We start from the raw sequence: 14,677 nt of genomic DNA, 5'->3' as shown, positions 1-14,677 counted from the left end.
ATGGAAACTGAAAGAAGCCCATCGTATATATGTATATATGTGTGTATATGTTTGTGTGTCTGTGTTTGTCCCCCCCCTCCCAACATCGCTTGACAACCGATGCTGGTGTGTTTACGATCCTGTAACTTAGCAGTTCGGCAAAAGAGATCGATAGAATAAGTACTAGGCTTACAAAGAGTAAGTCCTAGGGTCGATTTGGTCAACTAAAGGCAGTGCTCCAGCATGGCCGCAGTCAAATGACTGAAATAAGTAAAAGAGTATACAACAGACGAAATAAAATTATTAAAATAGTGATGTTTAGAAACAGAGATGATAAAATTCTTAGATTCAGACAAAAGTAAAATGTCAGATACCCTATAGAACTTTCAGTAGACCTAAAGCTACTCTTTGGTTCTGTTTATGCGGTGTTAAGTGAATCAGAGATAAAATGCGACACCACTTCAGATAGATATTCATCAGTTACAGAGTTTATTTATCAACAGATTTGTGACCTATTACTGTCGTGTAGGTAAAGTGAGGACCCACAAATAGCTAAGTACAGAGTCACAATGAAACAACTATTAAATATGCTAATGCTATGTAAACCCAAAGAGGCTTCACAGGGCTGGGTATAGCCCTAGTTTTATGGCATCAAACAGACTCAGGTTAAATATCCCAACATGCATAGGCGTCTAGTTCTTTCAAATATGACATTGTGAGATAATATGGAAATATATACAACAATTATTTAAGAGAAAGACTAAATATTCATAGTGATATTTTAAAATTCACTTCTATAGCTTTAAAGTAAATTATATCAAGCATTATAAGAAACAATGGTAAGTAGCTTGCTTGGCTGTATGGTAAGTAGCTTGCTTATGAACCACATGGTTCCGGGTTCAGTCCCACTGTGTGGAACCATGAGCAAGTGGCTTCTACTATAGCCTCGGGCTGACCAAAGCCTTGTGAGTGGATTGGACAGACTGAAAGAATCCCATCATATATATGTATATATATATGTATGTATGTGTGCGTGTATGTTTGTGTGTCTGTGTTTGTCCCCCCCCCCCAACAACGCTTGACAACCGATGCTGGTGTGTTTATGATCCTGTAACTTAGCAGTTCGGCAAAAGAGATCGATAGAATAAGTACTGGGCTTACAAAGAATAAGTCCTGGGGGTCGATTTGTTCGACTAAAGCTGGTGCTCCAGCATGGCCACAGTCAAATGACTGAAACAAGTAAAAGAGTAATACAACAAATAAAACAGTAGAGAAAGAGAGAAGAAGGCAATGATAATTATTTAATGGAAGAAAATGCAAAATTATTATTTTTATATTTTTTTTATAGATTTTCTTACCTTTATCATCTAGAAAACTTTTCCGATTTCTCTGAACACATGAAAACATTGTGTTAGTTATGTAACTTTCCAAATCATAACAGGTGGTTACAGAACTAGGAAACGCAGTCCATTAGCAATTACAAGAGATAACACTGAATTAGAGTGTATACAAGGCAAGTATGATTGCTTGAAACCAATTGCCAGTAAGCAATTTGAAGTACATGATAAAGTGTTAATAATGTTGTGAGTGGCATTCTTTAATTTGGCAAATAGAAAGTAATTCAAAGTGGAATCCTGAAAATACACCAATAAATGCTTGTTGATATTACCAACAAAAGAGAGAATTTCTAGTGAAATTATGAGCACTAAAAAGGAAATAAAACATGACTTATATGATAACTATACAACTATTCTTATATTCTTATTTATTATATTCCTATTTAGCCATAGATATTTCACTTGTAATGATAAATTATATTTCCTATATATGTGTCTGCTGACTAGCACCTGGTTATATATATTTTGTTATTTATACTTGTTTTGTAATGTACCATTTTTGTAGCCATTGAGGCAAATAAATAAATAATCATTATTATTATTACTACTACTACTACTGTTGTTGTTTCTAATTCAATAGTTTATATTGCGTGCTTTCTCTACACTTTCATCTTCAAGAATCTTAAAAGTGCAAATAAAAAAAAAAGGGGGAAATAATAAAACGCTTAAATATTTATATTCAGAATAATAATAATAATAATGAGGATGAGGGTGATGATAATAATAATAGACAACTTCTCAGAAATAATTAAGAGATATTGGGAGATTATTAATCATCAACCAATCAAATATAAAAGATTTGTGTTTGATGTTATGGAGTGTATACATTCTTACAGCTATGTGACAACAATGTAATTTTCATTTAATTTAAACTTTACAAATAAATCTAGTAGCAAACATCCAAAGAAATAGGCAATAATTCTTTGGATATTGGTGTTGCTGTAATAAAAAGCAAGGCTGCTGTACTGGTTGAATTCTTCAAACCTAAAAACTAGCTTAAAGTGAAGAATCAAACCAAACCAATTTCAGTTCTTCTGCAAATATAGCTAGTTTAACTTCCTAATTCTTTATTTGCTTATGTCTCTTGATCTTTCAGACATTATTTTTCAGGTGTAATGTATAATGATTTACATTGTCCTTTTGTTGTTTTTAATGACAGGCTGTGATATGAGAAGGATTTGGTTACTATTTCTAGGAGGCCAAATGACTATGTAGTGGCCCTACTAACAGGTTTAAATATACAGTATCTCTCTATATATTATGTGTGGGTGCAATTTTTTTTTTCAAGGCAGCCCATGTCTAGTAATGAGGGTAAGAGATACAAATGATTGCTATAATTTTCATCAAGGTTTATCATTGTACAAAGGAAACACTGTTTAAATGAAACTCAGGAATAAATTCATTCTTATTCTGTTTTGGAATTTCTCAGAGTAAATACTCAAAAACAGTCAACATTGGGCCTGAAATTTATTTTTAATTTATTTCATATGAAAATTGGCAAACAAATCTTCCACATTTGCAATTCAAGGTCAAAACAGATGCCAATGTGTAATTTGATACTTGGCTAAATCCATGTGTGTGAGTGTATATGTATAACATATACACTCAATAGAAAATAGGGTGTAATATAAATTAATGTACAATTAGCTTGTATGCATTTTTCTATGTGAGGTATATATATATATATATATATGATGTGACTAGGCTAAGTTGATGGAGTATCAGGGCAGAATGCCTTGCTGTATTTGTTTCAGCTTCATGCACTCTGAGTTCAAGCCCTGCTAAAACCTAAGGTCACATTAATCTTATTCCTCATCCATCTTAAATCAATAAATAAAGTACAAATCAAGTAAGAGAGGGGTGTTGATTATTCAGTCTTCCTCGCTGTCTCTTTCACAGAGTCAATTAAACTGCACTTTAGAAAGGGTCATGGGGAGCAACTCACAGTGACATTTTCCCCACGAACAGAGACAAGTTGAGCAAGGAGATAGGAATCACTTCTCAGAAATACTGACATATTACTAGAACTGCCAAAAACAGACCAACATGCAGTATAGCAAAGAGCAGATTAAATACAATATATGTGTGCGTGTGTTTGTGTATTATACATTTATATGCAGACACTTCATAACATCTCTAAAAGATATAAATGTATATTACCATAAATGTAAACATATATCTATATATCTATCTGTGAATTTGAATATATATATATATTTATATATATTTGTGTGTGTGTGTGTGTGTGTGTGTGTGAGTGCGTTTTGTCAATCAACTGTTAAGTAGAATGAACCGTAAGATCCTTTTTCACAAAATCTTTAGGCACGAATAGGTAACCCTAACTCTTTTACACATGAAAAGGTGATACTCCAACAAAGCCTTAGCCACAATTACTAAAATAAACTTTAAGAACATATGACACAAATACAAAGGTTTTATATATATATATATATATATATATATATATATATATATGCTGTTATTCCTTCATATTTATATCTTCGTTGAATATAGCAAGAAAGGGAAAATAAACATTTCAATACAAGTCACTTTAAATGTGTGTGCATGTATAAATAGGTTCTATGTATTGCTATGTATGTAAGTGTTTGAATATGTATGTGTATGTGTGTGTGTGTGTATATATACACACACACAAATTAATTCATTTGAAGTAAGTACGCAAATGAGTTGTTTTATATTTCTGGTACACTAAATGGTAAGAAAGCAAACTTAATGCAAAACAGAAGAGTTTCGGGGGGAAAATTATCTAAATAAATATTTATAGAACCGATATGATATGCCAGATAATTAGGAAGTGACAATGAGTCAATAAGTGAAAACCAAAAATGAAGAACCAAAGAAAAGAATCTTTCTTTCCTACCATACTTATGAGCTGTTTAATTAATCAATCAATAAATCCAGATGTGAGAAAATCAATTCCTTGTTATTTACCATTTATGTGTATGTATCATATATACATGCATGTGTATAAATAATATATATATATATATATATATATATATGTCTGTGAATATGTGTTACTTTCCCAAATGTAACATCCAGATTAATCCAAATGACTAAAGGAGCAGCTTCATTAAGTCTCATCAAAGAATCTCAATTTTTGGCATTTTTTGTTGTTTTGTTCTGTCTTCTTATTTTCAGAAGGGATCTTTTGTTTTTTTTTTCTTTGCTTCTTATAAAAATTAAATAAACAATATGTATGTAGTGTAAATAATAAATGTTCGTATCTGATTTTTTTTAACCTCTGTTATTATTTATTCCAGGTTTGTGAGGGTTCCGTCTGTATTTGTTTTTCTTTCTTTACCATTTCAACACTTTTATGCTTCCACCTTCAAAATTTACCAAAGATATAATATGGAATATTCCAACTGTAGATTTAATTCAAGGCAGCAGTTGAAGAATGGAAAATATAGTGCTTAAAAAAAAATTATCAGAAACAAAATGATAAAAAAAAAAATCACTGAACTTCTTTTTAGAATATACTCATATGAAAATAATTAAGTTTCCTTTTATATATACACGTGAGTGATTAGATTTATGTGTGTAAATGTGTATCCATATGTATGTATATATATATATATAAAAGAACCCTTTTAACTGAGTTACAGTGAAAGGCCAAAAGGCAAAAATAAAGAATATATATATATAAAATAGAGAAATTAAAACCAGTCTCCTCTCCCAACACTTGTTAGATTCTGTAAACAGTGTGAGAAGTATAATTTCCTCTTGTGTGTGATGTTTGCAGTGTACTATATTCAGACCAGTCCTGGGCCTGTCTTATAAACTGTACAGTCGTTTACTAAAGATAGACAAACAGGCAGAGTGAGTGTCTCAAATGTAAGTAAAATAAATAGATAAATAGATAGATAAATAAATAAATAAAAAAACAGCATGACAGATCAGTGGAAAAAAAAGATAAAAAAGATGCAGTTGAAGTATTTTTAAATGTCAAACACAGATTTGAACAGATCTACATATATGTTCAAACGCACACACTAATAAACACAAACATACAAATTAATGCACAATATATATATATATATATATATATATATATACACACACACACATACACACAGATGCATAAATTTATATGTGTACACATAAATACCGTTATAAACAAAAGAATGACTACAAGACAAAACAGAGAAATATAAATGAATAAATATAAGACAAATGTATTATTTTACTTCTGCTTTTCCATGCTTGCATGGGTTAGATGAGTCTCCTCTAGCACAGTGTTTTGCCACTTGTTGAGGATATTTGTCATTCTCCTTCATGAGGTCCAATTTCTTGAGATCAAACTTCTCCACTTTTCCTCAAGTCTTTCCACACTTGTTCTTCCACATAGTTATGCAACTTAGATTACATGGTACTTCTTTCCACAACTGACATTCCCAATCTACATTACCACATTCTTTTCCCTTGCCTGTTACATCTAATCAAAAGGCCTTGTAAGATGTGAGGTTAGCACTGGATGGGTGCCTCACAATTCCTTACACAATTCCTTACATTCCTTACATAGGAAAGGAAAATAGTGGGAACAAGAATCGCCAAACAAATAATAATAATTTATTTTGCCTGAATAAACATTTCATCTCTGGACATCAATAGCCTGGACACCTTGGTGTACGAGAAGCAGCAGCATTGGTAGTTAGTCACAAAAATACGAAGGCATTTTCACAGACTCGCAACGTCGCTCACCATCAGAATTCCAGCTCCACGGAGCTGGTCTAAACTGCATCCTGTCTGGTCAGAAGCCGGGGCCAAAGAGAGAGAATAGCAGTCAAGCCTAGGTGCTGCTGATGACTGCGTGTGCACATAAGGGGCTTCTGGAAGGCTCTAATCCCTGAGCATGCATGGATGAAAATTCCAAAATGTCATCTGGAACCAGGCGTCACTACAGCATTCTTTTCCCCAGCTTATTTGTGCTCCATTACTCATGAACACCAACATTACACATCCAGTGGTACATACTTCATTCTTTCCAGTTTCACAAATTCTCTACATCTATTATCCATTTTTTGCGTAAGCATTACACACAAACATCATATGACCTATACTTCATTTGGAAAGAGAATCCCTTTGGTATCAACCAAAGTAAAAACTCCCTTAACTTTTCCCACCTTCTTCTCACTCTTGCTAGTGTCCCATACTGGGGCACTAGTAAGGGTAAATTTCATTAAACTAAAGCCACTGCATAATCAAGATTTATTTCTTTGATCTCAGAAGGATTAAAGACAATATCAACCAGGACAGGGTTTGGACACAAAGTGAAGGGAGATAATCAGATGCCTACCACAAGGCATTATTGTCTAACTCTCTAATGAATTTGCTATCTGTTTCCACACAATTTAACTGAAGAGACAAATAATGTATAAGGAGTATTAAAAGAGGGAGCATGGACGGAAAGTGAGTGAGTGCGTGTGAATGTGCTTTTGTGTGTGTAAAGATTGAGAAGGAAGCTTACATTCATAGAACGAAACCATGCTCAGAATAAGTAGATGGAATGGTACACAGATTACCAATTATTTACAAGACTAACTTTCATTTACTTCATACTTTTACTGGTTTCAGTCATGGGACAGAGGCCAGATGAATTAGAGGATGACATCTAATTTAAGAATTTCATTTTTGGCTTGGTTCCTTTTACATCTTTTACTTGTTTCAGTCATTTGACTATGGCCATGCTGGAGCACCGCCTTTAGTGGAGCAAATCGACCCCAGGACTTATTCTTTGTAAGCCTAGTACTTATTCTATCATTCTCTTTTGCCAAACTGCTAAGTTACGGGAACGTAAACACACCAGCATCGGTTGTCAAGCGATCTTGTGGGGACAAACACAGACACACAAATATATACATATATATGATGGTCTTCTTTCAGTTTCCGTCTACCAAATCCACTCACAAGGCTTTGGTTGACCTGAGGCTATAGCAGAAGACACTTGCCCAAGGTGCCATGCAGTGGAGCTGAACCCGGAACCATGTGGTTCGTAAGGAAGCTACTTACCACACAGCAACTCCTACGCCTTTGGTAAGATTACCTTCTCAACACCAACCACTTTACAGAGAGTAATGGGTTTTTTCATGGCACCAATAGTAAGGCAGTGCCATGTCTTTAACAAGACTAAAATGTCCTCTTAAATATTTTACAAAGAGTTTTGGGTGCATTTAAATTTCTTCTTTATTTTTCTGTTTTATTTTTTGTGGTACCAGCACTAAAGAAGTCATGTCCTCAACCTCTTGTGTCTGTCTGCTTGTCAGAATAGTCTCATTATTGGGTTCTATTGTTAGAAATCATTACTGGAGAGTTTTTGTCAATTTAGGAATTGAATTTTTGCAGAGTCACTAGATTGAAACTGAAGAGAGATTTAGAAATAAAGAGATGAAAGGCAATAGAAAGAGGGGTGTGGGGGATGGAAAAATAAAATTAGAAATTGAGACAATGAACAAAGATGTTAGAAGATGGTGAAAGATATAAGACAATGGTGATAAGTTGATAAGGAGCTGGGAATTAAAGGAAGAGATAATGAAACGAAGTAGAGGGTCAGAGAATAAAGACAAAATAGATAGAGTTTGAAAGAGTTGAGTGGTGGTGCGAGAGAATGAAGCAGAGAGAGAGAGAGAGAGAGAGAGAGAGAGAGACTGTAAGAGGAACAAAAAGAAGCTAAATTAAAAAGAGAAAGAGAAGGTTGTATGTGTGTGTGTGTGTGTGTGTGAGTGATAATGTGTGACAAAGAGGTAAAGATAATAAAAGACAAGGAAGGAATTGTAAGGAAAGATGATGGGGAAAAAGAGAAAGAGAATGAAGGAAACAAAATAGTGGAGTTGGAGAGATGGCAGGGGAAAAAACAATAATGTAAATAAACAAAAAGAAAGTGAAGAAAGAGAACTGCTATGAGAGAGGTAAAGAGATGCGAAAAGGAGAAAGAAGGGAAGAAAGAAACAGAGGAAAAAGAGAGAAAGATATATAATGAGAACAGTAGAGAGAAAATGTCTACAAATGAAAATGTATAACAAAGATATTTGACGCTTCATAGACAAATAATACTGATGCTTCCACACAAAAGAAAATGAAACATTTTCTTCAAAGATTATGGGTGTTTGCAGCTCAGTACAAAGTTTGTGCTAAGTGAGAAAATTGATCCTAAATTAATTTTTGTTTGTTTATTATTAAAATAGGGTATTGCATTTGGGGGTGTTTCTCAGGTAGCTCAGGAAAACACACTCAAATGCAATACTGAATGAATTTATTTATTGTTTTTCTTTTTATAAGGAATGACAATGATTTCTGCCAGGCAAAAGAGACTAAGGCAATTGGTGTACACTTTCAACACCTGTGGGTTGATACCTATAGCAACAAGAGCACTCAGAGAGCACAAACCAACACAAAGGCAACACCAATACCCTCACAATTAGCCAGGGATGATTTTTAAAGTGAGAATATCTGAAATAAACTTGACTCCTCTCACAAACAAGAACACTAAAAATGAACCTGATCACACTCAAAAATTAAGTAAAAAAAAACAAAAAAAAAAACCAGAATCTTTGTCCGGTACCAGATTGATCCCAGAACCTAATCAGTTCATGCCAGTCACAAGGCCAAACATTCCTGAAAGTTTCATCCAAATCCATTCAGCGGTTCATGAGATATCTTGTCCATGGACAAAGAAACGCGATTGAAAACAATACCTCCACCTTCGCTAAGGCGGAGGTAATAATGTAAGAAGAAAGGGAGTTCCAGAGAGTCGATGGCCCTTGGAAGAAATAGAGGACCAGCTTTTTAAGGGACAACAGAGGTGGGAGTCTTGCAAGTCAAAGATGATAGCAAGATAAAAAAAAAATCATCTATGGGACTTTTTATTTCACTGAACTTCAACAACATAGAAGGACTATTTGTAATGTCCATAAAAAAATATAACCATCACATCACTATTTTGCTCAAATGGTGGCAAGCAAAACTGGGGAATGTCAACACTTGCACAAACATACCTACACATACATGAGCTTCTGTAGTTTCCATCAACAAGATCCTTTCAGGTGTAGGAGTGGCTGTGTGGTAAGTAGCTTGCTTATGAACCACATGGTTCTGGGTTCAGTCCCACTGCGTGGCACTTTGGGCAAGTGTCTTCTACTATAGACTTGGGCCGACCAAAGCCTTGTGAGTGTATTTGGTAGGTGGAAACTGAAAGAAGCCCGTCATATATATGTGTATATGTGTGTGTGTGTGTGTATATGTTTGTGTGTGTGTGTATATGTTTGTGTGTCTGTGTTTGTCTCCACAAGATCGCTTGACAACCGATGCTGGTGTGTTTACGTCTCTGTAACTTAGCAGTTCAGCAAAAGAGACCGATAGAATAAGTACTAGGCTTACAAAGAATAAGTCCTGGGGTCGATTTGCTCCACTAAAGGCGGTGCTCCAGCATGGCCACAGTCAAATGACTGAAACAAGTAAAAGAGTACAGAGTAGAGTAAGGTATTGATCTATCAAAGGCTGTAATAGAAGATACCCAAGATGCCATGCAGTGGGCCTTATTATTATTATCATTTTTTCATCGATAAAATAAAGTACCAGTTAAGTACAGGACCGATGAACTCCATTTTACATCAATGCCTCAAGATGCCTCAGGCATGGTTGGTTGGTAAAAAGCTTACTTCTCAACCACATGGTTCTAGGTTCAGTCTTACTGCATGGCACCTTGGGCAAGTGTTTTCTAGTATAGCCTTGGGCTAAACAAAACCTGTTAAGTGGACTTGGTAGACAGAAACTGAAAGGTGGCGAGCTGGCAGAAACATTAGCATGCCAGGCAAAATGCGTAGCCACATTTCGTCTGCCTTTATGTTCTGAGTTCAAATTCCGCCAAGGTCGACTTTGCCTTTCATCCTTTCGGGGTCGATAAATTAAGCACCAGTTATGCACTGGAGTCAATGTAATCAACTTACTCTATTCGTCTGTCCTTGTTTGTCCCCTCTGTGTTTAGCCCCTTGTGGATAGTAAAGAAATAGGTATTTTGTCTGTCTTTACGTTCTGAGTTCAAATTTGGCTGAGGTCAACTTTGTCTTTCATTCTTTCGGGGTCAATTAAATAAGTACCTGTTACACACTGGGGTCGATATAATCGACTTAATCCATTTGTCTGTCCTTGTTTGTCCCCTCTGTGTGTAGCCCCTTGTGGGCAGTAAAGAAATAAGAATCCGAAAGAAGTCTGTTGTGTGTGACAGTCTCTGTCTCTCACCACCCCTTGACAATTGGTGATGGTGTGTTTACATCCGCGTAACATAGCAGTTAGGCAAAAGACATCAATACAATAAGCAACCAGCTTTAAGAAAAAGTACTGAGGTTGAATCATTCAATCAAAAATTCTTCAAGGTGGTGCCCCAGCATGGCCACAATCTAATGACTGAAGCAAGTAAAAGATTATATTATATCATCTAATATTTGCTTAACCAGAACATAGACTACAATTACTTAATTCACGAACATCTCAAGTACTCCTTGACTGATTTTATGATGAGTTATTCAGAAGCTTAAGAGCTGTTTACAAATGGTAGGATTTGCTTGTTAGCTACTGGAGTGGGTTTAAACAAACTAATAGTCACAACTATTATATCTAGGGTTTTGGGATTTAAATATTCTAGTAAATGTAATTATTATTGCTGTTATTGTTTAACCCCAGGTCAGCTCTGATCATGCAGACTTATAATCAAAAGCATGCCATGAAAAACCTACCTTTTTTTTTTCTATTTTGTGACATTAATCCTTTAGTATTTAAACTGGTCACATCCAGCCCTAATATCTGACTTGTTTTGTGTTCAAATTGGCTGGATAGCAGTTAAGCAAAAGAGACTGATAGAATAAGTATCAGGGTTAAAAAAAAAAGTACTGAGGTCAATTTGTTCAACTAAAACCCCTTGAGGCAATACCCAAGCATGGCTACAGTCAAATGACTAAAATAAGTAACAGATAATACATATAAAAGATACCATTTAGTAATCGGAGATCTACCGTAAATCCTCGAGTATAATCTGCATTTTTTTCCCCATCCCTAGTGCATACTATATACAAGGTTAAAAATGAAAAATATTTTCTAAGCAATGTCCGAGTCTCTCTTTGCTGTCCGGCAATGTTTATTCAGACACATTTTGTGATGTCGGGCACGAAAATACCTTAAGCTAAGCCTGAAAGCAATGAAGTCATAGAAGAATCATCCATAACTTGCAATAAGCAACATTTATTAAACGTTATTACTGTTATTTCTTTATTTTCTGCAAAGAAAATGCACAAAAAGTGTACACGTTTGCATTATGTTATATATACAATAATAATAAAGGATGTTACCGTATACATTTTTACAAACCAAGGATATTATATAGACCTCCTTGACACAAGTTAGAGAAGGGGTGCATATTATACACGAGGTTTAGGTTTTTCAGAGGTACAGCCCCCTAAAAATTCTGTGTATTATACTCAAGAGCAGACCATACTCAAGGATTTATGGTATAATGAATCAGATTAAGTACTGTGGTTTCTTTGAGTGACTAAAACACTTCAAAGCATTGCCTCAGAAGAGGCACAGTCCAATGACAAAAACCAATAAAAGAACACAGTTTTTCATGCACCCAAGCATTTATCTTTGACTAAAAGGATGAAGCTGAAGCTAATAGTTGTATTTTTATTAACTTTGAAAGTACATATATAGATTGTGATTATTTCTCCATTCATTGTGCATAGGAAACAATGGGGAGAAACTAATGCAGCTGTTTCTACTGAGTTTATATTCAGGGTGGGGTAACTAAAACAATCTACATTATTTCTACCTATTTTGTCATTCTTGTGCAATGCATGGTGTCCCATAAGTAAAGAAGTATTTAGACCATGTTTCATTTAGCTATGGAAGAAGGAGAGTTAAGAGGGAGAGAAAGATGTAGGCAGATATAAATATAATGCGCAGTCATTTTATGATAATTACATTAACTTCGTTTAATATAAGTGTGGGCATGCCTGTGTAGTTAAGAAGTCTGCTTTTCAACCGCATGGTTTTTAATGAATGTATGAGAGAGGCACAGTTTATAAAATAGATATTTGAGCTTCCCTTATTTCAAAGACCAGGACATATGCCTAGAAGTAGCTGTTCTGAATCTGCATTCCGAGTTCAATTTCTGCTGAGGTCTCAACTTTGCTTTTCAGGATAAAACATCGGAGAATTGGGGAAATTGTCAGAGCAGTGGAGAGAATGTTTTACAATAGCTGCTCTGACTGGACCCTGATGTCCAACTTTATTGCCCTTGAACAACAAAAGTGACAAGGAGAGAGAGAAAATGTGCCTGCATAAGCAACTGCTGATCTTCGCAAAAATTCTTGAAGAAAAACTCATCAGGTGCAAATAATCAAACAGTCTATAACACAGAAAAAAAAATGGCTACTGATATATACATGCAATTTTGGGTTCAACCCCATTGCATGGCACCTTGAGCGTCATCTACTATAGCTCTGGGCTGACCAATATCTTGCATGTGAATTTGGTAGGCAACAACTGTGCAGAAGTCCATCACATATGTGTGTGTATATGTGTGCGTATATATAAAACAAAGATCCCCTTCAGTCACAAATGACCACTGTATTGCACCTAGAAAGTTCCCCTCTGAGGCACAAGTCCAGACAAGGTTGTTTATGGAAGACCAGCAGTCACCCATGCACACTAGCTTTCCCTCTCCATGCCACCAATGTTACTCATAGGATAAGGCAAAGACCGAAACAGCTTGGTACCAATGACATTGCAACTCAATTTTACAGCTGAGTGAAGTGGAGCAATGTGAAATAAAGTATCTTGTTTGAGAACACAATACACAGCCCAGTCTGGAAATCAAACTCATAACCTCAGAATCATAAGCTCTAACCACTGAGCCATGCACCTTCATGCATATATATATATATATATATATATTTATTCCTTGCCCCTTTTTTTCTCTCTTCTCTTCTCACGTGACTGCCAGTCAACTACAGCCTTTCAGCTTCTGACCAGCGCCAGAACAACATCGATTTCTTTGTCTGCCGTAAGGCATTATTTTTCTCACACGCCAGCTAATTTAAATTGTCTAAAGTCGAAAGACACCTGTTGTTTTCGTCCTGTTATTTTTATTATTATTATTGTTTTTTGTATTTATATTCGTATTACTTTTTGTTTTTTGTATTTATTTTCGTGTAACATCGTTCATTTTTCTGTTCTTGTTTCGTATAAATTCAATCCTTTTTCCAAGAAATCTAATGCTCATAGCTTAGTTTTTCCTTGGGGCTGGCCAGATCAGAACAATTTCAAGATTAATCAGCTGAAATTGCGAGGATGATCCGGTTCTTGACCCATCCGTTTTCTATCGTCTATTTGAATGTTTTACGTTCTTGTCCCATTTTGTATTTTTATATATATTTTTTATACATACATATATATATATATATATATATATATATGCCTTTGTCTGCCCATCATATATGTGCAGTATGTATCTGTGTTATATATATATACATACATACATATATGTATATGTAAGTATGTGTGTTTTGTTTTTGGTTTTGCTCTACCACAAACACTACCCCTGCCTTGGCAACCGGCGTTGGTTTGTTTTTACATATATGATCTAAAATATTTTTTTACAAATTGAAATTGTCAGGATGAATATGTAAATCATGAATTTTAAAGAAATCTGTTTGTGGTATAGCCTAGACACATTGGACATCAATTTATTTGGAAGTTGACCTTTAAATTTATATATAGTTAAGCACATTTTCTGTTCAAATTACACATTGGTTGGTAAGTAGTCCATTCAAGTTAAATAAAATCTGACAAATAGTACTTTCAAATCTAATGCAATCCAACATCTGGTGTATTCAAATTACATATTTCCACATATTTCCAGACACATATTAAAGACAACCAAATCTTGACACACAAAGTATTGTCAATTTGAATATGGCCTACTATGGCAAATTAACTTTGAATTGGGAAGATAGAAAACTCTGACTAAAGCCACATTATATGAACAATAGTATTAACAATAGAATTACAATAATCTCTAAAAGTTCTATTCTAATAGTCTCAGAAAAATAAAAGACCTGATGATATTTATATATTTTATTTTATTTTATTTTGCAATTGGTGAACAATAGCGGCATTGATTGGAAGTATGCGACAGGACATTCACTGATTCACCGCATTTCTGATATTGAGTGAAAAGAAGCTGTTTGTAACAATGCAGAGTGAATATCACAAGGGACTGGTTTTCT

The 14,677-nt window shown here is 34.8% G+C and overlaps 1 protein-coding gene across 12 annotated transcripts in view; it reads right to left on the bottom strand.

Moving 5' to 3' along the window:
* Positions 1-14,677, bottom strand: part of LOC115212289 (glutamate receptor-interacting protein 2) — a 661,282-nt gene that overhangs the window by 261,185 nt on the left and 385,420 nt on the right. The window contains exons 1-2 of one of the 12 annotated variants that reach the window (XM_036504749.1): positions 4,258-4,354; positions 1,338-1,613 (exon numbers count right to left, since the gene is read on the bottom strand). The exons of 10 other annotated variants lie outside the window; for them this stretch is intronic. In XM_036504749.1, coding sequence (XP_036360642.1) covers positions 1,338-1,386 — 49 coding nt within the window. In that variant the 5' untranslated portion in view covers positions 1,387-1,613; positions 4,258-4,354. Of the gene's footprint in view, positions 1-1,337; positions 1,630-4,257; positions 4,355-14,677 lie in introns of those variants that run through there. One more of the 12 variants, XM_036504751.1, reaches the window with a different exon arrangement.

Source organism: Octopus sinensis, linkage group LG1 (genome assembly GCF_006345805.1).
Source record: "Octopus sinensis linkage group LG1, ASM634580v1, whole genome shotgun sequence".
NCBI lineage: Eukaryota > Metazoa > Mollusca > Cephalopoda > Octopoda > Octopodidae > Octopus > Octopus sinensis.
Note: the sequence above shows the minus strand (reverse complement) of the source record. Positions and strands in the feature narration are given on the sequence as shown.